General features: G+C 43.0%; 2 protein-coding genes and 1 pseudogene across 2 annotated transcripts; 1 reads left to right on the forward strand and 2 right to left on the reverse strand.

The window, feature by feature from the left end:
- The first annotated feature begins 326 nt into the window (after positions 1-326).
- LOC115191552 (homeobox protein DBX2-like) lies at positions 327-7,850 on the forward strand. Its single transcript, XM_029749349.1, has 5 exons — positions 327-685; positions 787-1,139; positions 3,802-3,891; positions 6,472-6,656; positions 7,262-7,850. The coding sequence occupies exons 2-5, from the start codon at positions 848-850 to the stop codon at positions 7,544-7,546; spliced, it is 852 nt and encodes a 283-aa protein (XP_029605209.1). The 5' UTR covers positions 327-685; positions 787-847; the 3' UTR covers positions 7,547-7,850.
- A 1,225-nt stretch (positions 7,851-9,075) lies between these two features.
- LOC115193050 (secreted frizzled-related protein 5-like) lies at positions 9,076-10,504 on the reverse strand. The gene is made up of 3 exons (XM_029752034.1): positions 10,221-10,504; positions 9,542-9,807; positions 9,076-9,386 (listed from the first exon to the last, which is right to left on the reverse strand). Exons 1-3 carry the CDS (start codon positions 10,502-10,504, stop codon positions 9,076-9,078), a joined length of 861 nt encoding a protein of 286 aa, XP_029607894.1.
- A 5,637-nt stretch (positions 10,505-16,141) lies between these two features.
- On the reverse strand, positions 16,142-21,407 carry LOC115193051 (RNA helicase Mov10l1-like; annotated as a pseudogene).
- Between the last annotated feature and the right edge of the window lie 1,752 nt (positions 21,408-23,159).

The raw sequence follows: 23,159 nt of genomic DNA on the forward strand, positions 1-23,159 counted from the left end.
GTCAAATTTGCACACTATTACTCAATCAGAATAATTATAAAATGATTAACTCTTGAAAAGTAAAGATATGAGAAGGCAATGTACAGGATCACATTCTTTGTGGGAATTTACTTTTTTTCTAGTTCGGTTATCTTGCATCAAAATGAATACGTAAACAGTGACCTAGATCAAACCAAACCAAATAATATTATTATGCATTGTGTGCACAAATGAGCTGCAAACTATTTAATTGCCTCCATGCCTTTCTATGGGACACAATGGCTGCTCTAAGGTAGCTGCAGAAAAGAGAAAACTATTTACTGCAGGAATGAGAAATATGCTTGGTGCACGTTAAACTTTGGCCATCAGTCCATTTTATCGGGTGTCTATCATTTAATAGGCAAGTTGACATAATGAATGGAGACGGACCCACCTTCTGCCACTCCTGAATGCACCCAGTCTTATCTGAATTGAGAATCACATTAGAGCCTCTTAGCCAATCACGCGACAGCCCTGGAGCAAAGTGCAGACCCTGGAGGAGAAGAGGAGAGAAGAGAAGAAGAGGGAGAGAGAGAGCTTTTCTTTTCCTGGGACTTTAATGAAGTTGGCCATGGTCTGGGGTGTCTTGGAGGGATTATATCTCAAACTTGTGTCTCTTCTGTCACTTGGCTCTGTGACTGCTGAGACTAATGGGCTGTGTTGTGAGGTGAGTGAATGGGAAAGGGAAAGGGGGATACCTAGTCAGTTGTACAATTGAATGCATTCAACTGAAATGTGTATTCTGCGTTTAACCCAACCCTGAATCAGAGAGGTGCGGGAGTTGCCTTAATAGAGTGAGGGAGCGTTCCTTAGGGTCACAGTGAACAGGATGATCGGTGGTCAGAAGGACAATATGGCGGCAAGATCATCTCCTACTCATCCTGGCTTTGGCATCTCTGGGAAGAGCTTCCTCATCGACAACCTGCTGTGCTCAGCAGGGCCATCCTTTCCCTCATCCTCTTCCTCGCCCACCTCAGGTGGGCCAACAAGTGGGCTCTTCAAGGGGCCCTCGACCGGCCCCTACAGGAGCACCTGGGGCCCTCAGCATGTTGTCTATGAGGGCCAGAGTAAAAACTGTGAACGAGCCAAAGACAGAGGGCTTCCTCCTCAGCCACACTCAGGTACAATGGTATATAATACACCACATGATGATATTATTATATTACATTAGTGATTGTGAGATCTAATGTGTAGGCCTTTGAAACCATACATGGGGGAAATGTGATTTGATTTTATATATATGTTTATTAAAAATGTATGTGCTTTATATTTGACAAAACCAGTTGTTTCGACTCTGCTCTCCCTCATGTCAAAATACATGCAACATGATTTGAAATGTTTAGAATCAGTCGAATTAAAGCACATTTTCAGAAAATACTTATTGTTCAGAACAAATCCTATTTATTTACATTTGTCATTAAAAAGACACTGTTAGGAAGTGCAACCTCTTCATCATATCAACGTATTCTTCCATGCCTTCAGTTCAAAATATCAGAAAATTATATCAGATACAAATTCCATTTGCTATATTGCCATTTAGGTAACACTTTATTTGGATGGTCCATCTGCAGATGCTCTACAGACTATTAGTAATATTTCAACTATCTACTAACCCTAGCCCTAATCCTTATTCTAACCCTAAACTTAACCCTTACCCTAGCCCTAACCCTAAACTTAACCCTTACCCTAGCCCTAATCCTAAACTTAACCCTTACCCTAGCCCTAACCCTAACCATAAACTTAACCCTTACCCTAGCCCTAGCCCTAACCCTAAACTTAACCCTTACCCTAGCCCTAATCCTTATTCTAACCCTAAACTTAACACTTACCTAGCCCTAACCCTAAACGTAACCCTTACCCTAGCCCTAATCCTTATTCTAACCCTAAACTTAACCCTTACCCTAGCCCTAACCCTAAACTTAACCCTTACCCTAGCCCTAATCCTAAACTTAACCCTTACCCTAGCCCTAGCCCTAACCCTAAACTTATCCCTTACCCTAGCCCTAACCCTAAACTTAACCCTTACCCTAGCCCTAACCCTAAACTTAACCCTTACCCTAGCCCTAACCCTAAACTTAACCCTTACCCTAGCCCTAACCCTAACCATAAACTTAACCCTTACCCTAGCCCTAGCCCTAACCCTAAACTTATCCCTTACCCTAGCCCTAACCCAAAACTTAACCCTTACCCTAGCCCTAATCCTAAACTTAACCCTTACCCTAGCCCTAACCCTAACCATAAACTTAACCCTTACCCTAGCCCTAACCCTAAACTTATCCCTTACCCTAGCCCTTACCCTAAACTTAACCCTTACCCTAGCCCTAGCCCTAAACTTAACCCTTACCCTAGCCCTAGCCCTAACCATAAACTTAACCATTTCCCTAGCCCTAACCATAAACTTAGCCAGCAGTGGTTTATCAACAGATAATTTCTGTCTAAAAGATAACACGTAGTAGTTATACACATGACAATAATGAAAGTCAGAGTCCATTTTTTTGAACAGTTTAGTTGCTCCTCTAATGTTTACCGTTTGACTACCCAAAACATGCAATATGTAATATTTGTATTGAATGAATAGATTTTGGCGCAGAGAAATGTACATGCTTACACACCACATGTCGTAAATGTATCTCATACCAGCTTCCATCTCAAATCAAATCAAATTGTTTTGGTCGCATACACATATTTAGCAGACGTTATCGCGGGTGTAGCGAAATGCTTGTGTTCCTGCAGCAGTGCATTAATACCAGAAAATACAAAACAATACACACAAATACAAAAAAAAAAAAGAAAATAAATATGATATGTGTATGAGGTGTATATAGACATAATGGCCAGTATATGAATAGAAAAGGTGTGTACAGCAGAGGTTTTATAGGATAGGCCTTGACTAGAATACAGTATATACACTGAGTGTTCAAAACATTAAGAACACTTTCCTAATACTGAGTTGCAGCCCTTTTGCCTTCAGAACAGCCTCAATTTGTTCGGGCATGGACTTTATAAGGTGTCGAAAGCATTCCATGAGGATGCTGGCCCATGTTGAATACAATGCTTCCCACTATTGTGTCAAGTTGGCTGGATTTCCTTTGGGTGGTGTACCATTCTTGATACACACGTGAAACTGTTGAGCGTGAAAAACCCAGCAGCGTTGCAGTTCTTGACTCACTCAAACCGGTGCACCTGGCACTTAAATCTTTTGTCTTGCCCATTCACGCTCTGAATGGCACACACACACAATCAATGTCTCAGTTGTCTCAAGGCTTAAACATCATTTTTAACCTGTCTCCTCCCCTTCATGTACTCTAACTAATGTGGATTTAAGGGATCATGGCTTTCACCTGGATTCACCTGGTTAGACTACGTCATGGAAAGAGCAGGTGTTCCTAATGTTTTGTACACTCAGTGTACATATAAAGTGGGTAGCAACCCCCGGTAGTTATAAAGTGAGAGAGGCACTCTTAACTGCACCATTAAGTATCTCTCCTATTCCCTTTGAGCTACTGTAGAGAATAATGGAACATGTGGGGAAAATCTACCAGGAAACTCCAGTATATAAAATCCAGTATAATTAAGTGTGCGGGGCTGGGGGACGTAATAAAATCTACTAAAAGAGATCCTGTCTTTCCTCTGAAATTACACCTTATATGTCTCTCTGTCCATGTTATTTTTTACTTTAATTTACCCCCTCTCTCCATATTCTCTCTCCCTTTCCCCCTTATTTCTCTCTCCCCCTCTCTCTATCCCTCCTTCCCCCTCTCCCTCTCTCTCTCCTCTCTGCAGGCCTGTTGAGCAGTGTGTTTCTACGGGGCCCTCAGTATGTGCTGGCAGCAGTGTGCTGTGGTGGGTCCAGCCCTCCACCTGTCTTCTCCAGTGAGTGTTTAATACTTCATCAGCGATGCCTCAGCTGCTCTCTAAGCATTAACAGCAGGGTCTCCCATATTCTCTACGGCTAATTACTGATGCAATGCCAAGGAGCTAATTCTCCACTCAACTCTCTGCACTGCCATTCATGACCATTCACAGCTATTTAGACCATTTAGGGGTGGGGTGGGGAGGAGGTTGTGGAGCGGGGTGTGGGGGTGCTTTTATGGCCATTAAGGCCCCCATTTGCAGTCATATAGATGCGCACACAGGCCCACTCAAGTGTGCAGAGCGTCTCGTCTCTGTCAGATTAGGACTGTAATAATAAGTGGTATGCCACTGTAACTGTTATTGGTTTCTGTGTGACATTCGTATTGCATCTCTGTGAGCTGAGTCTCAGCACATAGGACAGTTTGGCTGATAGTTGGTCCAACTGTGATAATTGAATCAGTGTGACCAAACTGCTAATGTTCCGACTTGCCAAAGGAGGGGATTGTTTGTGTTTATAATGAGGCTCCTAAAATTACTTAGTGTAGTTGATTATCTGAAAATATTTCCATGAAACCAGAATCTATATTTGAATTATGTTATGTAATTGGAGTTATTGTGAAATCTGTATTAACCTTTCATAGTGAAAGTCTCATGACGAGGGCAGCATTGATTTCTCCTGACTTCTGTCAGGGTTGTGATGCTAGTTGCTAGGTCTTTTGACTCCTGACAAGTGAGGCAGCAAATATAATCCCTCAGTAGACCCCTGGTCCCCCACACCCCTCCCTGGTTCCCTGAGCCTTCTTAGTGGGCTGACACTTTCCCACAGTGCCCAGCAACAGGACAATGCCGTGACCAATCAGCACTTTCACTCCCCCATCCACAAGTAACCCCGCTGCAATTTTTCACTGCAGTAATAAACTCTGTGAAGCACAAAAACACAGAAAACAGCTATTCCTCTGCAGAAAGGGGGCTGCCCACTACCTCTTTGTGTGGCCACAGAACCCAGCTCCTCAACTCCCTCCTTTCTCCTGTCAACTCACTCTCATTCCTGTCCATTTAAAGTCCCCTGACTGGAACATAAAACACTCAATGAAAGTGTATAGACTTATTCGAGCTCATCTTCCCATAGAACCAGGCCCATACCTGCAAGAGATATTATTTGTTGAGGAGCGCTGAGCCAGCGAGTAGTGTCCTTTCAATGAACAGCCTTTGTGGCAGGACCCTCAGGGTTGTGCTCTCAGACCATTAAGCCCTTGGGAGTGACCTGTTAAAACTCAATTTAAGTGGTAGCCATTGAGGCCTGAGGAGCGCATCTAACCGGTTACTCGCACCCCAGAGGTGGTCTGTGTGCAGATTTGTCGTACAGATTAAAAAGGCATTGCTCAATGGGATTTGGTCAAATGTTCCACTTGACTCTTGTTGTGCGTGAGTCATTCAGTGTGGGATTGCTCTTCACCAAATCTCTTTCTCCTCTGTGAAAATGGGTCTCCATTCTCTCTTTAGTCACCCACATTTTGTTAAATTAGACAGATTGATGCAAAGTAAGTAGTGGAGAGTAAGTGTGTATAAGATTGACGGAAAATGGACACAATCCATGTAGATAGTGAGTGACGAAGTGAGCCAGTTAGTAGATGAGTGAGTCTGCCTTTTACACTGACCAAAATGTGTTGGTACCATGTTGTTTGAGCGAGTGTGCAATTGACATGCTGACTGCATCAATGTCCACAGCGCTGTTGCCAGAGAATTGAATGTTCATTTCTCTACCATAAGCCGTCTACAATGTAATTTTAGAGAATTTGGCAGTACATCCAACCGCCATCACAACCACAGACTACGTGTATGGAGTCGGGTGGGCGAGTAGTTTGCTGATGTCAGCATTGTGAACAGAGTGCCCCATGGTGGCGGTAGGGTTATGGTATGGCCAGGCATAAGCTACTAACAAACACAATTGCATTTTATCAATGACAATTTGAATGCACAAAAATATTGTGACGACATCCTGAGGCTCATTGTGAGGTCCATTTTTTTAAGGTAACTGTGATCAACAGATGCATATCTGTATTCCCAGCCATGTGAAAGCCATAGATTAAGGCCAAATTCATTTTTTTTAATTGACTGATTAACTGATATGAACTGTAACTCAGTAAAATCTTAGAAAAATGTTGCATATTGCGTTTATATTTTTGTTAAGTATATAATCATTATAAGGATATATTCAGTGCTTTGGACTGGACTGGATATGATAGCCAGAGTAATAATGCATTTGAATACCAAAATGCCCATTCATTAATTAGGATGATTTTCTATTTCAGTCCACTTGAGGTGGGACTATACAGTAATACATTTATCTTGTGTATTAAAATGCTTTCTTGTTATTGACTTCATTCACATTACATCCATTTCTATATTAAAATATTGGTACTTGTATCTAGTAGGGCAATGTTCCATTGCATTCATGCAACAGAGAACATATGAAAATGAATTTACTTATCCATAATAACCCAATGCAAAAAATGACATTTGCCTTTCCTCAAGTCAGGTTATTTTTAGTTGGAATACAAACATTAATATGAATGATTCTGACCTCTGACCTTCCAGAGGGAGCCTATATTCCCATGTGGTCCCCGGATACGAGCCCCAAACCCCGGCGAGGGATCCTGAGGAGGGCGGTGTTTTCGGATGAGCAGAGGAAGGAGCTGGAGAAAACGTTCAAAAGACAGAAATACATCAGCAAGACAGACAGAAACAAACTGGCAGCAGATCTCAGCCTGAAGGAATCCCAGGTAGGATACCATATACTGTATCTACAGTCTAGGTCAGAGGTCACCATTACAACCCCATTTTACATCCCATGCTACATCATATTTTCTTCTCATCTCACCTCTTCATTGAATGCAAACACATCTTACTGGGTCTGTGTGCTCCAGCCTAGATTTAGTAAATATCTAGAGTCACTTCTATTGTAAGTGTCCCTCATCTTAAAATGTTATTGCAATACTGCTATCACTACTGTGATAATTGTAAGAAGTAGACCAAGATGTCATACCCTCTAAGCTTTTGTCTAAAGTACGGGGAAAGTGGTCAATATTTCAGTTGTAGTTGAGGTGGTTACTAAAACAGCTGTAGCGTTTGATTGGAAGAAGATATTTCTGTTCTTATTTTAGATTTGAAACGCAGAGAAGTAGACTAAAATTGCATATGCTCTAAGTGTTTGTCTAAGTTAGAAAAGTATAATTGTGGCACTACTTAGAAAAGTATAATTGTGGCACTTCAAACAGACTGAATAAATAGAGATAATGCTCCCTGCTGTATCATAGACTAGATTTGACTAAACAAAACAACTGGCACCTCAAAATGAACCTCTCACTGACCTGTGTGTCTACTGTAGGTGAAGATCTGGTTTCAGAACCGGAGAATGAAGTGGAGGAACTGTAAGGAGAAGGGGGGCCACAGCTGCCGCTCCCCCATGGAGGAGCTCATGTCCCGGGGCTGCAACCAGGAAGAGGAACGCAAGGGGGCACCAGAGAGCACGGGCACGCCATCAGACAGCTCACCATCACAGCAGCGGGACACGGACACAGGAGTTACCACAGAGAAAGAGTCATGCAAGGAACCTGTGACTGTGAAACAGCCATTGAGTCCGCACAGACACACTATGACCTCTGACCCCTGAGAGGATGACAGACTGAAAGATGGGCATTGAGCATTGGATAAAACGACTAACACTCCATAACAAGAAAATACTTGTCATTTTAATATTTTGTGGATTGCTATTGTGTAGTAACATTTTGTAGACTGACTACAAGTGTTTTGGAAACTTTTATTATATCATACACTGTATATAAACACAAACTGAAGGTCAGTCAGCTACACACAACCATGTACAAATGCTTTAACATGTAAGACTGTATTCAGAATATTTATTTTACTCTTTTAACTGAAACAATTTCTGTAAATAAAATGATTCATTCAATGCTGATTTCTTCATTCCATGTTAATATTCAAGATGTTGAGTATGCAATAGTAATACAAGACAACCGTAATAAGTTATAGTATTTAAAGGCCCAATGCAGGCATTTTTATCTCAATATAAAATTATTTATGTGTAACAATAATGTATCTTACTGTTATTAATTAAAATGGTTAAAAATAAATAAAAATAGCTTCTAAGCAAAGAACAACTTCACAAGCTAGAATTTTGCTAGGACTGTCTGGGAGTGGTCTGAGGGGTCTAATTGGATGAGCCTAATGGGAGGGATATGTAACCTGAAAACTAGCTGTTATTGGCAGAGAGGTTTGAAACTCTCTTTGTTATTGGTCTATTAACTTATACTGTCTGATGATGTCACCAGGCAGGCCAAAACTCCATCCAACTAAAACAGGTATTTTCAACCAGCTCTTACACTTAAATGACATTATCATTTTCACAGTATTATTCCAACCTCATAGTGTGAAAATATATATAAAACACAAGTTTTGGGCAGCACTGGGCCTTTAATATTCACACAAAAATACAGTACATCAATAAAGATAGTGCTTGCTACCAAGGACCTCAGGGACAATATCAAATAAATGACAGATATTACAAATATAAAATGCCAATTAAATGTAACATTGTACAATCATGGTGAATGCCAGATGTTATGCTGGAACTGGGTTGTTTGTAAGACAATTTTATTTTTGGACTTTGTCTTTTCCTCATCCATTCACTATCTGGACATCCTGCACTCCTGCACCATTCTTCATTCACCTGCTTGGCTGTAAGGTTCAGGCTATTTCACATGCTCTATGAATCATATAGAATAACCAACACTAATTCAATAGAAATAGATTAAATATTGACATTTTATTATCATATCATTTTCACTCACTTAACAGAAAAATCCAACATACGAAACACATAAATACGGCATTATCTAAATAGACAATAATACTCTTTAGAAATAATTTACATTTCGCTATTACTATGTACAGTTTTTAGAGTGCATTCTATTACTGTGTGCTGTAGCTGAGCTACTGTGAAGGAGCAGAGGGCAACAGAGGGCCAATGAGAGAGTCCAGCTCTAACACCTCTGACATCAAGTCAGTATCTTCAGAAAACATCATATACTCAACCGACCTTCTACTCAGGACGCCATTCTAAGCAACACAGATTCAACAGAGATCATATTTTTCATTATATCACTCCTATCATCCAGTCACTCAACACTTGTGGTGTTTCCACTTGCGCGCAGCCACTGTGATGCTGTTGTTCTTCTTGTGCCAGGGGAAGAGGCGGGTGAGGGCCAGGGTGCCATCGGACTGCACGGCGCCAGTCAGCAGGTAGAGCTGGGTGCGGCCGGGCCGGACCAGTACGTTGGCACAGGGCAGGTTGATGAGCAGCCACTGATGGAGGAGGTGCTGGGTGTCGTAGGGAAGCAGGGGGCCCTGGCGGATAAACTCTACCCGGCCCTCCACCTCAAACTCTGGCTCCCCCGAGGGCCGGCGCCGGCGAGACAGCTTGGCTGTTACAGCTGAGGGAGGAGAGAGAGGACAGAAGGTGAGTATGCTAGCTGAGACAGAACTACACACATATGTATGGTACAAATATACACACTAATAAACTTGCATAACATACTAATCAATGCAAACAGACACATACGTACAGTACATTATTGCACATGCTTACCAAAATCATCCTGGCACAGAGCGTCCAGAACTGTCTTCAGTGAAGGGTGCTCCTCCACGGAAGGACATGCTTGGCATGCGGGTTTAGGCAATGCTTTGGCAAGGTGGCTGTTGCTGTGTTTGGGGTGGGGGGTCAGGCACATGTCTTCCTGGGTAGGGAAACGGTCACAGTCTAGCGCCTCTGGCCAGACGTGGCCCTGACAGGCCAGTACTGGGGCACAGCTGTCCCTGACGGCCACACACAGGCTACGGCACGGCTGGATAAAACTGGAGATGGAGAGACAGACACGGGGTCAGGGTTCAAAACACACTGGACACTGGGTGAAAATGATAGGAATGTTCCATTGTAAACACACTGAGGGTGAAATATAAGTGATGGAGGAGTGGATAGTTCCCTCTTGAGAAGGAGTTAGCAGTGGGATGTTCTCAAGGGGAAGGTAATAGGGAAATAGACAGAGAACAGCCAAGTTGACAGAGAAGGAAGAGAGCAGCCTAGTATGGAGACACACACACACACACACACACACACACACACACACACACACACACACACACACACACACACACACACACACACACACACACACACACACACACACACACACACACACACAGGAAGGACATAGAAAGATAGAAGAGGACATGTATAGGTAAAAGGCAAACAAAAGCTACAGACTTACGCGTCGAGGCAGACGGGGGCGATGAGGGAGCAGAGGAAGGCCTGGGCCTGGGGATGGCAGCCAGTCTGCAGCAGGGGTCTCCAGTCCTCTGAGCGGGGTACCACCTCGCCCTCTAGGCTGCTGTGCCCCAGCAAGTTAGGCAGCCTCATCTCCGAGTAGCCCACGTCCTGGCACACACTCATCTGGTGAGGGATAGGCACGCAGCGGGTCGACTGTCCCAGGTCGAAGCCCCAGGCTGGGGCCAGGAGAACCAGGAGAGTCAGGGTGAAGGAGAAGAGATCCATAGTGAAGAGAAACAAAGTCCTGACTGAAAATCCAATTAAGGAGAAGACAGGTGCTGCTGTTGCTTGCTGTAGGAAAGGTAATGTCTCTCTGTGCCAGTGGTCCCCCTCTATATATACAACCAGCCCAGACCCATCAGACTGTTATCAACTACCTATCAAAGAGGCTGGGACGAGGTGTGAGAGGAGACAACAGCTAGTTTTGTGATGACTGCAGACATAGGGGGTAATAGTGAATGGAGGCGGGGGGCATTATGAGAGCAATCACAGCCAAGGCATTACAATGCAAAACTATCAGTCTCCGGGGCTTATTTTCTCCATTAAATCTATTGACTTTTACATTAGAAATACCTCCTGCTGATTGGTTCACATAAGCCACTTTGCTGAGCAGCTATGTTTTCATGTATATATATTTTTTTTCTTGTGAGACATTGTTTTGAGAACACTGCTGTAACGACAGAAGTACATGAAACACGTTTATATTTGAGACAAAGTTCTGACAGGCATTTAAATATGACATGTGAAATCAAGAATGTTTATAATTCATACTTTACTCAGGAGAAAACAGTGTAGGCTTATTTGTTCTGTGTAGACAGACAGGCAGTCTCCTCAATATTGAGTCTCTTTCATGTCTCCTCCTTTGCTAATTTGAGGGTTTCCTGAGAAGAAGGGTCCTGATCAGAGCCCAGCTCTGATCACACTCCCATTAGCGGAGTCGTGTTTCTGTCTGGCTCACTGGGCTTTGATGTGACCCTAGATTACAGACTGATGCACATGCTAAATGCTACAACAACAGCAAGCTACAGCTCTGTCTACCTATTGTAGCAATCAGATCAAACTTGACTGCAGCAGACAGACACATACTTTTTATTGTTTTTATTTAACCAGGCAAGTCAGTTAAGAACAAATTCGTATTTACAATGACAGCCTACCCCGAACCCGGACAACACTGGGCCAATTGTGTGCCACCCTATTGGACTCCCAATCATGGCTGGTTGTGATACAGCTTGGAATTGAACCAGAGTATGTAGTGACGCCTCTAGCACTGAGATGCAGTGACTTAGACCACGGCGCCACCCGGGAGCCCCCAGACAATCAAATAATGACATACACTCCCCTCCATATTTATTTGGACAGTGAAGCTAAAATATGTAAATGTTGCTCTATAATCGTACATAGTAGTGATGATTAATGATCTTTGTTCCTATGTAACTTAGTCACTCATCATTATTCAGGATTAATTCATTGTTAGATGCTATTGCATTGTTTGGTGCTAAGAACACAAGCATTTCACTACACCCGCAATAACATCTGCTGGATAAGAGCGTCTGCTAAATGACTTAAATGTAAATGTAAATATGTGTATGTGACCAATAAAATGTGATTTGATTTGATTCATGTAGAAGTGTTCAGGAAAATAAAAGTGACTTAAAAAGGACACAAGAGGTCTACATTAATGTGATTCAGTTCCTATTGGGCAAAACATAATCCGAAACACAACCAAAACAAACTGCAAATGCATCCAACAAGTTTGTAGAGTCACAAGCTTGATGTAGTCATTGCGTGCTAGGAATATGGGACCAAATAATACACTTTTGAGTACTTTAATACAGTATAAGTGAATGTATCCAAATACTTATGAAAAACAAAATACACATAAAAAAATACTAGATACATGAAGGGATTTCATTTCTAAAAGGTAAAAGATATATATATGAAAATATACAGTCAAAAAGAAGGTGACATTCTGTACTGTTGCCTCTTATGAAACACTTGATCTGAAATCCAAAATGCTATATGTTGTCAAATTTTAGCTTCATATTCCAAATAAATACGGAGGGGAGTGTAAATCTTGTACCTTATGTTGCAATGACATTCAAAACATACAATTTCTCTTGCCAATTATTGACACTTTCAAGTCATAGAGCCAACTTCACTATTTTACTTTTAAAAAGCTTGTGCAAAAAGTAACTATGTAATTTCATACCTTTTCTGCTTTATATCTCACGTTAGGGCAGTGGTTCTTAACTCCTGTCCTCATATACCCAGTACAGTACACATTTTTATTATAGTCCCTGACAAGCACATCTGATTCAACTTGTGAATTAATCATCAGGCCCTCACTTAGTTGATTCAGCTATGTTTGTCCGGGGCTACAACAAAAATGTGTTTTGTTGGGGTTACTCAAGGACCGGAGTTGGGAACCACTACATTAGGGTATAAAAAGTATTCAAGGAATTCCTGTAGAAGGATGTCATAACACTATGTCATATTGGCGGCAGACAGCAACAGGATGCTCCTAACCTCTCATCCTAGCCTCTCATCAGACAACTAGAAGAGATCTCCCACTGCGATGCAGACTGGTGGTCCAGGCTACGCTTCTAATGACATGCTGATTCTCTCACTCCCTCCGTCTCGCACAAACTTCTAATGGCAGCACAAAATTAAAGCACAGTTGATAAGTAACTCAATTCAATTGTTGTGTGGAATATGTCTGCCTCCACAGCCATGTTCAGATGTGTATCTCTGATGGGCTTGCACCCAGAGGGCTTGAGTCAGTAATAGGGCTTGGTCTGAGTGCTGCCACACGCACAAGGAATGGTGCCAAGGCTCAGACTGTAGAAGTGCCAGGCAAATCAATCTAAGCCCCAGGGCCTATATTCATAAAGCGTCTCAGAGTAGGAGTGCTGATCTAGGATCACATTCCTTACAATATTAAATGCAAAACTGATCCTAGGGCAATACCCCTTCTCTAAGACTTTTTTAATTCTATTCTACAGTATCTTAGTCTATGCCGCTCTGACATTGCTTGTCCATATATTTATATATTCTTAATTCAATTCCTTTAATTAGATTTGTGTGTCTTGTGTGTATTGTTGTGAAATTGTTAGATATTTCTCGTTAGATAATACTGCAGTGTTGGAGCTAGAAACACAAGCATTTCGCTACACCCGCAATAACATCTGCTAAACACGTGTATGTGACCAATACAATACAATTTGATTTGATTTGTGAATATAGGCCCAGCCAGTCTGGCTGGCCCCTATCTCTACCACAGCCTTCATTCTCCAGTCAGAGCTCCATCGTCCCCAGCCAAGCAACCATCTTGTAAGACTTTAGTGCCTGCCCAGCCCTTGTCTGATCTGAGCCGGGGCCCTGGGTTCAGACGATGAGAGCTACTGAGGGGACTGACTGGGCAATTAGAGTCACAGACCAATTTGTCAGAACAATAGTGCCATACGTTTAACAAGCTCCCTCTGCCATTATCCCTGCAGGGGACTGTTTTTCTTTCTAACGGCCCCCCTGCCTATCTGTAGACGGTGTGTTTGTGTTGGTAATGGGGACTACGCTTCCTTTGGGCACCTGTCTATCAAAGACCAGTAAGGAGTCACAGAGGCACACTCCCACACAGACAAATATGTTCACTGATGATCACATTGGTTAACATAGTAGTCTTTATGTTAATGGTCATCTTATTCGGTATGGTTTTATTGAACAAAAGGTGTTCAGACAAACTGGTCATTGAATCAGTACAGCACTAGCGGAATGAGCTATGTACACTGCCAACCACGTGTCTACTGTTAAACCTACATGTCCATGTCAGCAAGTTCTCATTTATGAATATGGCAACACCTCTCACCTGGCAAGCAAAAATAATGACAAACCAAAAACTCTTTACACTTAAATGTCAAATAAAAGTACTTGGAGCTGTGGATCATTTGTAGGTATGTTAGCTTGGCTATCCTGAGAGTAGTCAGTCAGCATGTTGCCCCTTCCATACAGAATGCCTAAAACATGGGAATAACACATTAAACTGTTGTCTTTTCCACCTGAATGTAGTCAACACAACTTCTTAGCAAGGTTAATACAGTAAACTAAAAATAATATAAAAATAATAATGAAAAAAATATTTAGTCAACCCAAATAAAATAATTAACAAACCAGTTTGAAAAATTCTAACTACACCGAAACTATTATCGTTGAAACCAAAAATAAAATAGAAGTTTGAGTTTTTTTCCCCTAAACTTTGGTCAGAAATGGGGGTTTCAAGCTTTTGTGAAGTTTTCAAGCTATTGAAGCTGGCAGGTAAATGTTGTTAGGAGTTGGTGTTTCAAATAGAAATCGGTAGCTAACTTGATACTCCTTACAAGTTAAAAATCATTGGATTGGTGTAAACCCCTACTCCTCATTGGTGTAAACATAGGCGAGAGAGAGAGTTACCATATTTTTGGCACCAGTCTCGGCGCTATTCCTTTTAAATCCAAGTCACAGATACTTTATCATTTAAACCTAACCTATGATCTGACTCATTACTTTATCTATTGCTTCACCCCCAGTTGCAAGAAGTTACATTCCAAAAAACAAAAGAAAAACATAAATGTCTTCTAGTCTCCCAGGCATGTTTTCTGTCCCAAACACTAAAACTAAAATGAAACAGAAATAAAAACTAGCAAATCAGGTCTGAAAACATACTGAAACTACACTTAAAAACAAATATAAAAACACATATTATAACCCTGCCTCAGGTTCCTGGCTGTTGTCATATTTAGCCTGCTGGCAGTGAAGGGAGACCATTCTATTGAGTGACTATTATTTTTAAGTGTCTCAGACACTTTTGAGCAATGCGAGTAATAGCATATGCTAGGCTGCAGGAGACAGTGTGTCTAAACACCCCGGCAGGCAGCGTCTGTCTGTGTCTGCCTATAGGTCCACCCGGAGACTGGATGTGACAACTGAGTGCTACTGACAGGCTGACTCTCCTGTGACAGTCAGCCCTGGTGGAGCCCAGCGAGAAAGTAGAGGAGAGGGGGTGGTGCTGGGACTGAATCACAATAGGACTCTAATGAGTAGGGAGGAGACAGCTTTTATTTGAATGTGCCACACTGCCAGGGAGCTTCACTGAGTTTACCTGAGGAGCTCTTTGATGTGGGACTCAGGTACCATGGAACGGTCCCAGTACCTCTCTTACTCGTGATAGGTTTCTCACAGGTAGCCACTGGCACCAGTCCTCTTCTATTATAGCAGGATGTTTCTAAAGCACACCTTTGGAAGTGTTGCTAGATATAGACTCATTGACAATACAACAATGACCTAGCTAGCACAAAATGAAATAGACACTGGTGTCAAAGTCCAATAATCCAATAAGAAAAATGAACACCAAAGGCTTGTATCATCATATGTACTACTGCCACCCAGTGGACTGCATGACAACTGCATCTAAAGTTTACCGTTACAGCAGTTTGGAATTGGAGTGCATTCTCCAAAGACATCTCAATACATATTTCCATTGATTAACACATATGCAGCTCACTGTGTAGAAGAACAAATGTAGAGAGCCAAGTCATGGTAATGTGATAAATGAATGAAGAAAACTATATTTGAACATAATAGGACCGATAGTGTTGGAGTGATGGACAGCTGGGCAGTAGTGAGCACAGCAAACTCTCTCACTCCTCTTTCTCACTGGCAGCTCTGAGGAGAAAGTAAGAGATTCATGACAAATTAAAGTTTCTTGCTTTGACTCAAGTTTTATCAAATTGTTTGTGTGTGTGTGTGTGTGTGTGTGTGTGTGTGTGTGTGTGTGTGTGTGTGTGGTGCATAATACACTCTAAACACACCTGTGTGCAGCCCTGATAGAGGTTAGGGGTCACCGCCCAGGAAGGCCTCATTTTCAAAAGAGTACTGGAGGAGAGCGTTGAAGCATGGGTCCTTGACGATGGACGTGCGAGTTTCCCATGACGATGAGCAGGGCTTTGGGCCGAACGACTGCCATGTTGAAGCGCTTGTGGTTGGACAGCAATCACAGGATGCTTTGCAGGTCGTTGCCCTGCACTGACTCGTTCGCCCTCACCTGGAACAAGAGGTAATTATTTTAGATGTATTAAGATAGGTGTCATTTACATCTACAATTCAGTCAATTCAGCAAGTGAAGTGATATACAACTCGTACAAAAGTGACACATTGTTTTTTATATTTCAGAATGTTTTCCCTGAATTGAAAACTAATGGACCTGAGACCCTGTAAAGGGAGATAATGAAGGAGGGGAATGTTACCGTGGACAAGATGATGACCAGGAACTCCCGTCCCAGGAACTCCTACACAGAGCCCAGCTTGATGTCAGACAGGCCCACCCTGTGGAGCAGCACACGGATCTTCTCTGACTGAGGAGGAGAGGTTCAGGTGGTCAGACCGGTGTTCAGGGTTAAGGGAAAGGGACCACTGTACTAGTTGTGACAGAATAATGAACTTGTTATGTTTATTTTTAGGCTTTTTACAGCAATACCAGGTGAGTAACAAGAAAACTGAAACAGAATGGTACCCTCTGTTGACAGTCTAAATGGTCATGCCATACTGACCTGTTTCCTGTAGGGAGCAATAGTGCCAATGTCAGTGGCAGCTACAGGATTGTAGAGCTTCTTGGCCAGCTGGCAGCAGTACAGCATCATCTGTACCGCCTCTCCAGGGTTGAACCACGACGGGTTGTTTCCCTCCCTCATCTCTGTGCCCTGAGAGAAGGAAAGCTGGCTGGCATTATTGGTGTTCAACGTCTAGGCTCGGTGCCGACAAGATAGGAAAACCTGTATTTGTCAAAATGTTCTCAACATGTCAGTGGGAAACGAGGAGAGGAAACGCAGACACTGAGAAATGGGAGGACAGAGGACATGACGAAGACACTATCAATCAATCAAATGTATTTATAAAGCCCTTTTTACATCAGTCGATGTCACAAAGTGCTATACAGAAACCCAGCCTAAATCCCCAAACAGCAAGCAATGCAGGTGGAGAAGCACGGTGGCTAGGAAAAACTCCCTAGAAAGGCAGGAACCTAGGAAGAAACCTAGAGAGGAACCAGGGTCTGAGGGGTGGCCAGTCCTCTTCTGGCTGTGCCGGGTGGAGATTATAACAGTACATGGCCAAGATGTTCTAACGTTCATAGATAACTAGCAGGGTCAAATAATAATAATCACAGTGGTTATAGAGGGTGCAACAGGTCAGCACCTCAGGAGTAAATGTCAGTTGGATTTTCATAGCCGATCATTCAGAGTTAGATACAGCAGGTGCGGTAGAGAGAGTCGAAAACAGCAGGTCCGGGACAGGTAGAACGTCCGGTGAACAGGTCAGGGTTCCATAGCCGCATGCAAAACAGTTGAAACTGGAGCAGCAGCACGACCAGGTGCACTGGGGACAGCAAGGAGTCAACAGGCCAGGTAGTCCTGATGTCACGTCCTGATCCTAGTAAGATGTAATTTTCTATAGTAGAGTAGGTCAGGGCGTGACAGGGGGTGTTTTGGGTTGTTCTATGTCTTCTAATTTTATGTTTAAGTTCTAGTTTTTCTATTTCTATGTTGGGATTGTTTGGGTTGATCTCTAATTGGAGGCAGCTGATCCTTGTTGCCTCTGATTAGAGATCATATTTAAGAAGGGGTTTTTCTTCCGGGGTTTTGCGGGTAATTGTTTTCTGTTTAGTGTATGTCACCTGATGGAACTGTTGTCGGTCATTTAGTTGTTTTGTTAAAGTATATTCATTAAAAAGGAAATATGAGCACTTCACACGCCGCGCCTTGGTCCCCTTTATATGACCCATGTTACACCTGAGGCATGATGGTCCTAGGGCTCAGGGTCCTGGGGCTCAGGTCCTCCAAGAGAAAGAGAGAGAATTAGAGGGAGCATACTTAAATTCACACAGGACACTGGATAAGACAGGAGAAATACTCCAGCTATAACAGACTGACCCTAGCCCCCTGACACATAAACTATTGCAGTATAATTACTGGAGGCTGAGACAGGAGGGGTTGGGAGACACTGTGGCCCCGTCCGACTATACCCCCAAACAGGGCCAACCAGGCAGGATATAAGCCAAACCCACTTTGCCAAAGCACAGTCCCCACATCACTAGAGGGATATCTTCAACCACCAACTTACTACCCTGAGACAAGGCCGAGTATAGCCCACGAAGATCTCCCCCATGGCACGAACCCAAGGGGGATGCCAACCCGAACAGGAAGATCACGTCAGAGACTCAACCCACTCAAGTGACGCACCCCTCCTAGGGACAGCATGAAAGAGCACCAGTAAACCAGTGACTCAGCCCCATTAATAGGGTTAGAGGCAGAGAATCCCAGTTGAGGCCCACAAGGATTCAAGGAAAGACTATTGAGAAAGATCCCATTGTCTTGAGTCTATTTTGGACAGAGAAAGACAGAAAGAAACATAAGGAGAGAGCGAGAGAAACAGATAGAGCCCTCATCCTGACTCCATGGAAGATGAGGGGTAATCCCTTGATGGGCAGACGGCCCTCTGGGCCCTGACACACAGCTCCCCACTGTAAAACAGTCTAAAGGGCCGGGCCAGGAGGACCTCAGGGAACGGTAGTTAAACACCAGCTTGGTCACCTGGAGGGAGAAGAGAGGACACCATGAGAATGCAATAAAATTTGGAGCCATCTATTTACAATGTGATCCTGTGTGGCTCAGTCGGTAGAACATGGCGCTTGCAACACCTAGGCTTGTGGGCTCGATTTCCGCTGGGGCCACCCATAAGTCGCTTTGAATAAAAGCGTCTGTTAAATGGCATATATTATCATATATTACAATGCAAGTCAAAACATTATGTAGAAAAAGATGCATCATCTGGATTTAGTTGGTGACTCACTATGCATGATTTAGATGACCATGGCACTGACAGGGAGTGTGTGTGTAAATGTGTATGCAATTCTGACTCTTGCACGTGCTCATATGCGTTTGTAATGCTGTAGACGTTGCCAGTACGGAGGTGTGTGTGTGTGTGTGTGTGTGTGTGTGTGTGTGTGTGTGTGTGTGTGTGTGTGTGTGTGTGTGTGTGTGTGTATTCACCAGCTTTGGGTGGTATTCCCCACTCTCTCTTGTGTACAGGGGGTTGGCCATCAGTCTCTCCAGCATGGACACCCCATGGCTCAATGCCTGCGCCAGCTTGGTCTTCACAATTGGACCCATCTGCCTGGGGTCTCCAGACAGAACTATGTGAACTGTGGGGGTAGCAACAGAACATATGATTCACTTTTTGATCAAGAGGCCACAAAATACAGTGACTTGTTATGACTTCTGTCAGTCATGTCATGTGCAATGTTTTTTCAACGGTTGCACCACTTTAGTAAGGGTGTTCCAGGTTTTTTTGTGGTTGTAGTGTACTCTGTTTAGTCTAACCTGTCCGTCTCTCCCTGACAGAAGCCCTAGGGGTATCAATGCCACACTGAGGAAAAAACAACAACGTTCATTATTTTAATACATGTTGTATTGTGATCATCTTCAGAGTAGTTTGTCTGATGATGGAGGTTAACAATGGACCTTAAAGGCCCAGTGTAATCAAAAATGTGATTTTTCTGTGTTATATATTTCCACACTATGAGGTTGGAATAATACTGCGAAATTGTGAAAATTATGATACTGCACTTTTACTGTAAGAACTGTTTGAAAAGACGGCCTGAAATTTCAGCCTGTTTTGATGGGAAGGAGTTTTGTTAATAGACCAATAGACCAAACCTTTTCCAATAACAGCTAGTTTTCCATTTTCTCCACACTCAGACTACTCCCCTACAGTCTTAGCAAAATTCTTGCTTGAGAAATTGATTTTCGCTAAGAAACTATTTTTTTTTAAATTTTTGACCATTTTAATCGAAAACAATCACAGTAAGCTACTTTCATTTTTACCCAGAAATGATTTGATATTGAGATAGAAATGGCTGCATTGGACCTTTAACATAAGGGAGCCTTGTTATCTTCTTGTCCCTTACCGCAGCCCAATCTGGTAGAACATGCCAGCGCTGGTACAGGTGCTGACCACGATCCTGCCGAAGGAAGCATGTCGGATGTCCTTCCCAGCCCGAGAGTACTGCCTTAACCTCAGGGATGGCCTACAGGAGATACAGACAGAGGTATAAACTGGTAGAGAAAATAGGATCGAGGCGGTGGCGGTGGGTGCAGTACCTCTTCCTGTTGACAGGAGGTGTTGACGCGGGCCAGGCTCTTAGCGTGCAGGAACCAACTGTCATGGAGCTGGATACAGATGAGGTCAGCAACACTGTTGAAGGGAGTGCACACCAGAACATAACTACTGGGCAGGAGGTAACACACCTACAGTATGGGAACAAGAGGAGACATTTCACTGTTTATCCAGAGAACTAGAATGAGGGCAACTTTTGTAAATAACCAAATACAACCAATCACAAGAAACTTGACTGAGCTTGCCAGGTGCAATGGAATCAATAGAACATAGTAAATGTGCAACTCCTGCTCATCTGGCACTCCAGGCAGAACCAAACAGTCAAGTATATGAATGAAAATAAATACTATTTGAATGCGGGCCTGGTTGTCAAAGCTCTTCTCTGTCCTTGCACCCCAATGGTGGAACGAGCTTCACCCTGATGCTAGGACAGCAGAGTCCCTGCCCATCTTCCAAAAACCTCTGAAACCCTACCTCTTCAAAGAGGATCTTAAATAAGACATCGCAGTCTTATCACCCCCCCCCCCCCCACTATAAAATATCAAAACCTTGCATGTGTCTTTTCCTACTAGCACTGATGTGGCTTATAACTGAAAATTGTACTGACTACGACTGTGATATGTGGTTGTCTCACCTAGCTATCTTAAAATGAACACACTAAGTTACTCTGGATAAGAGTGTCTGCTAAAATGACTCAAATGTAAATGTAAAAGGTTGTGATATCCATTGGGTTGAGAAGTGTACAGTACAGAACCTGCAGTATGGCCTCCATGAGGGTGATCATCTTTCCTGTCCCTGGGGATCCAAACAGGATGTACTGGGTGGGCCGGCACTCCCGTGCCAGGATATGCTTCACTGCCTCCCTCTGAGACAGGTTCAGCTGCTGGTTGAAAAGCTGCCCTGAAATTGGGATGGGCTTAGACTCCATCCCTTATCGCACTGCTGCCAACAACGGGTTGGGTCTCACAGTGCCTCCCTAACAGCATTGCACCTGTACTTTCACTGTAGCTCAGTTCAACCTCACAAAGTTCGCATTTCATCACCTTCTCAATAAACTTCTCAAAGTATTGCCACTACAGGACTTTGCTGCTGTCGCTTTCCTGTCTCACTCTTCAATTGTTCCAACTGTTAGTGACGGTGACGTGTGGAGAGCTTTATATACGTGGCAAATGATTTAAAAGATGCATATCTTATGCTACTAATGTTACAGCATTGTTGCATGAGGTATTTGTTGAATTTTTATTTTACTCTTTATGATGATGATCGGGACCTGTTAGTGGTCGTATTGTGATAACTGCACTGTGATTGAAATTTGGAGAAAATAAAATCCTACGTTTTTTGGTTAGGGATTTTTTCTAAACATTAACGATCCCAATGTCGTTTAAACAATCACACTCCTACCCAGAACCAGGAAGGTACCTGTTGAAGGTGAACCTCTAGAGGCTTTCCCATGTAGCCATGCTGAAACTAATGTTCACCCTCAGACTCACTTCCTCATTACTGATCTGTGAAATACAACATAAGAAGTCATAGGCTAGGGACTTCATCTAGCTACACAGGAGAGAGGTGTAATTCAACAATTTGGACCAAACTGTCATCATTCAACATGTCCGTCATGGGTACAGTAACTAGGTTAGGGAAAAAGCATTTCTGATTATACAGAATGTTAGGGGACAGCGTATTCAAGGTTATCTTTATAATTCCATAGGGAAATGTGGTTAGTACGCTGAACATGCTGTACTTCATTACATAATACAGAACAGAGAGAGTGAGGTGGATGTGAAGCCATCACAGTGACCATCTGGGCAGCTTGAGGAGGGGGCAATGGGGCTGCCGAGCAGTAGGGCTGCCGAGCAGTAGTGAGCAAAGTGCAGGAGAAGACTCTCCTCTTTACTGCCAACTGTGACCTAAAGGCGCCTCCCAATGTTGAAAGAGGGGAAGTGCAGCAGCAGCTCTGCACAACACCCCAAGTTCCTAGAATAGGACTTTTTTTTGTTACCTTTATTTAACTAGGCAAGTCAATTAAGAACAAATTCTTATTTACAATGATGGCCAAATAACGGACAACGTTGGACCACTTGTGCACCGCCCTATGGGACTCCCAATCACGGCCAGATGTGATACATTCTGGAATTGAACCAGGGACTGTAGAACAAGTGCCTCTTGCACTGAGATGTAGTGCCTTAGACCGCTGCGCTACTCAGGAGGATGGAGGGACACAAATCATTGTTCAAAAAACGGAATCTACATAAGCAATTGATTCAGTCAGATAATAGATAAGACTGCATTACACGTGATGCCGCCAGAAATTGACGACCATATCAGATTTATGTTGTAGCGGTTAGCTAAGCATGACTTACTTGGCTTGGCAGCCCACTTTCACACATAACTTCTCCCCTGGTGCGATCTCCACGTCTCTCTCTTCTGCTCATACGGCAGGCTTGTGAACAATGTTCTGATGAGCCTCGGCATTCTCTACAACCACATCTCCATTGATCTCACTCCTCTCCTTCACAACACTATTGAGCACTGCAGTAGGACCAGTAGACCGTATCAATTCATAAACCATGTGCCATGGAATGGGTACATCGAAAATCTCTTCCCAACTACTTAGCAATTTATATGGCACAGCTATTCGTTTTTTGGTCTTTAAAGGAAATTGGTATATGTTTTTATTTAT

The sequence above is a fragment of the Salmo trutta genome, chromosome 4 (genome assembly GCF_901001165.1).
Source record: "Salmo trutta chromosome 4, fSalTru1.1, whole genome shotgun sequence".
NCBI classification, from domain to species: Eukaryota; Metazoa; Chordata; class Actinopteri; order Salmoniformes; family Salmonidae; genus Salmo; species Salmo trutta.

Bases quoted from the DNA above. Each gene is read 5' to 3' on its own strand.
- LOC115193050 (XM_029752034.1), bottom strand. From the start codon at position 10,504: ATGGATCTCTTCTCCTTCACCCTGACTCTCCTGGTTCTCCTGGCCCCA. The intron at 9,808-10,220 runs GTAAGTCTGTAG...CTCCATCTCCAG, and splicing joins GCCCCCGTCTGCCTCGACGC to TTTTATCCAGCCGTGCCGTA. The intron at 9,387-9,541 runs GTAAGCATGTGC...CTCCTCCCTCAG, and splicing joins TCTGTGCCAGGATGATTTTG to CTGTAACAGCCAAGCTGTCT.
- LOC115191552 (XM_029749349.1), top strand. From the start codon at position 848: ATGATCGGTGGTCAGAAGGACAATATGGCGGCAAGATCATCTCCTACT. The intron at 1,140-3,801 runs GTACAATGGTAT...TCCTCTCTGCAG, and splicing joins TCCTCCTCAGCCACACTCAG to GCCTGTTGAGCAGTGTGTTT. The intron at 3,892-6,471 runs GTGAGTGTTTAA...CTGACCTTCCAG, and splicing joins CCCTCCACCTGTCTTCTCCA to AGGGAGCCTATATTCCCATG.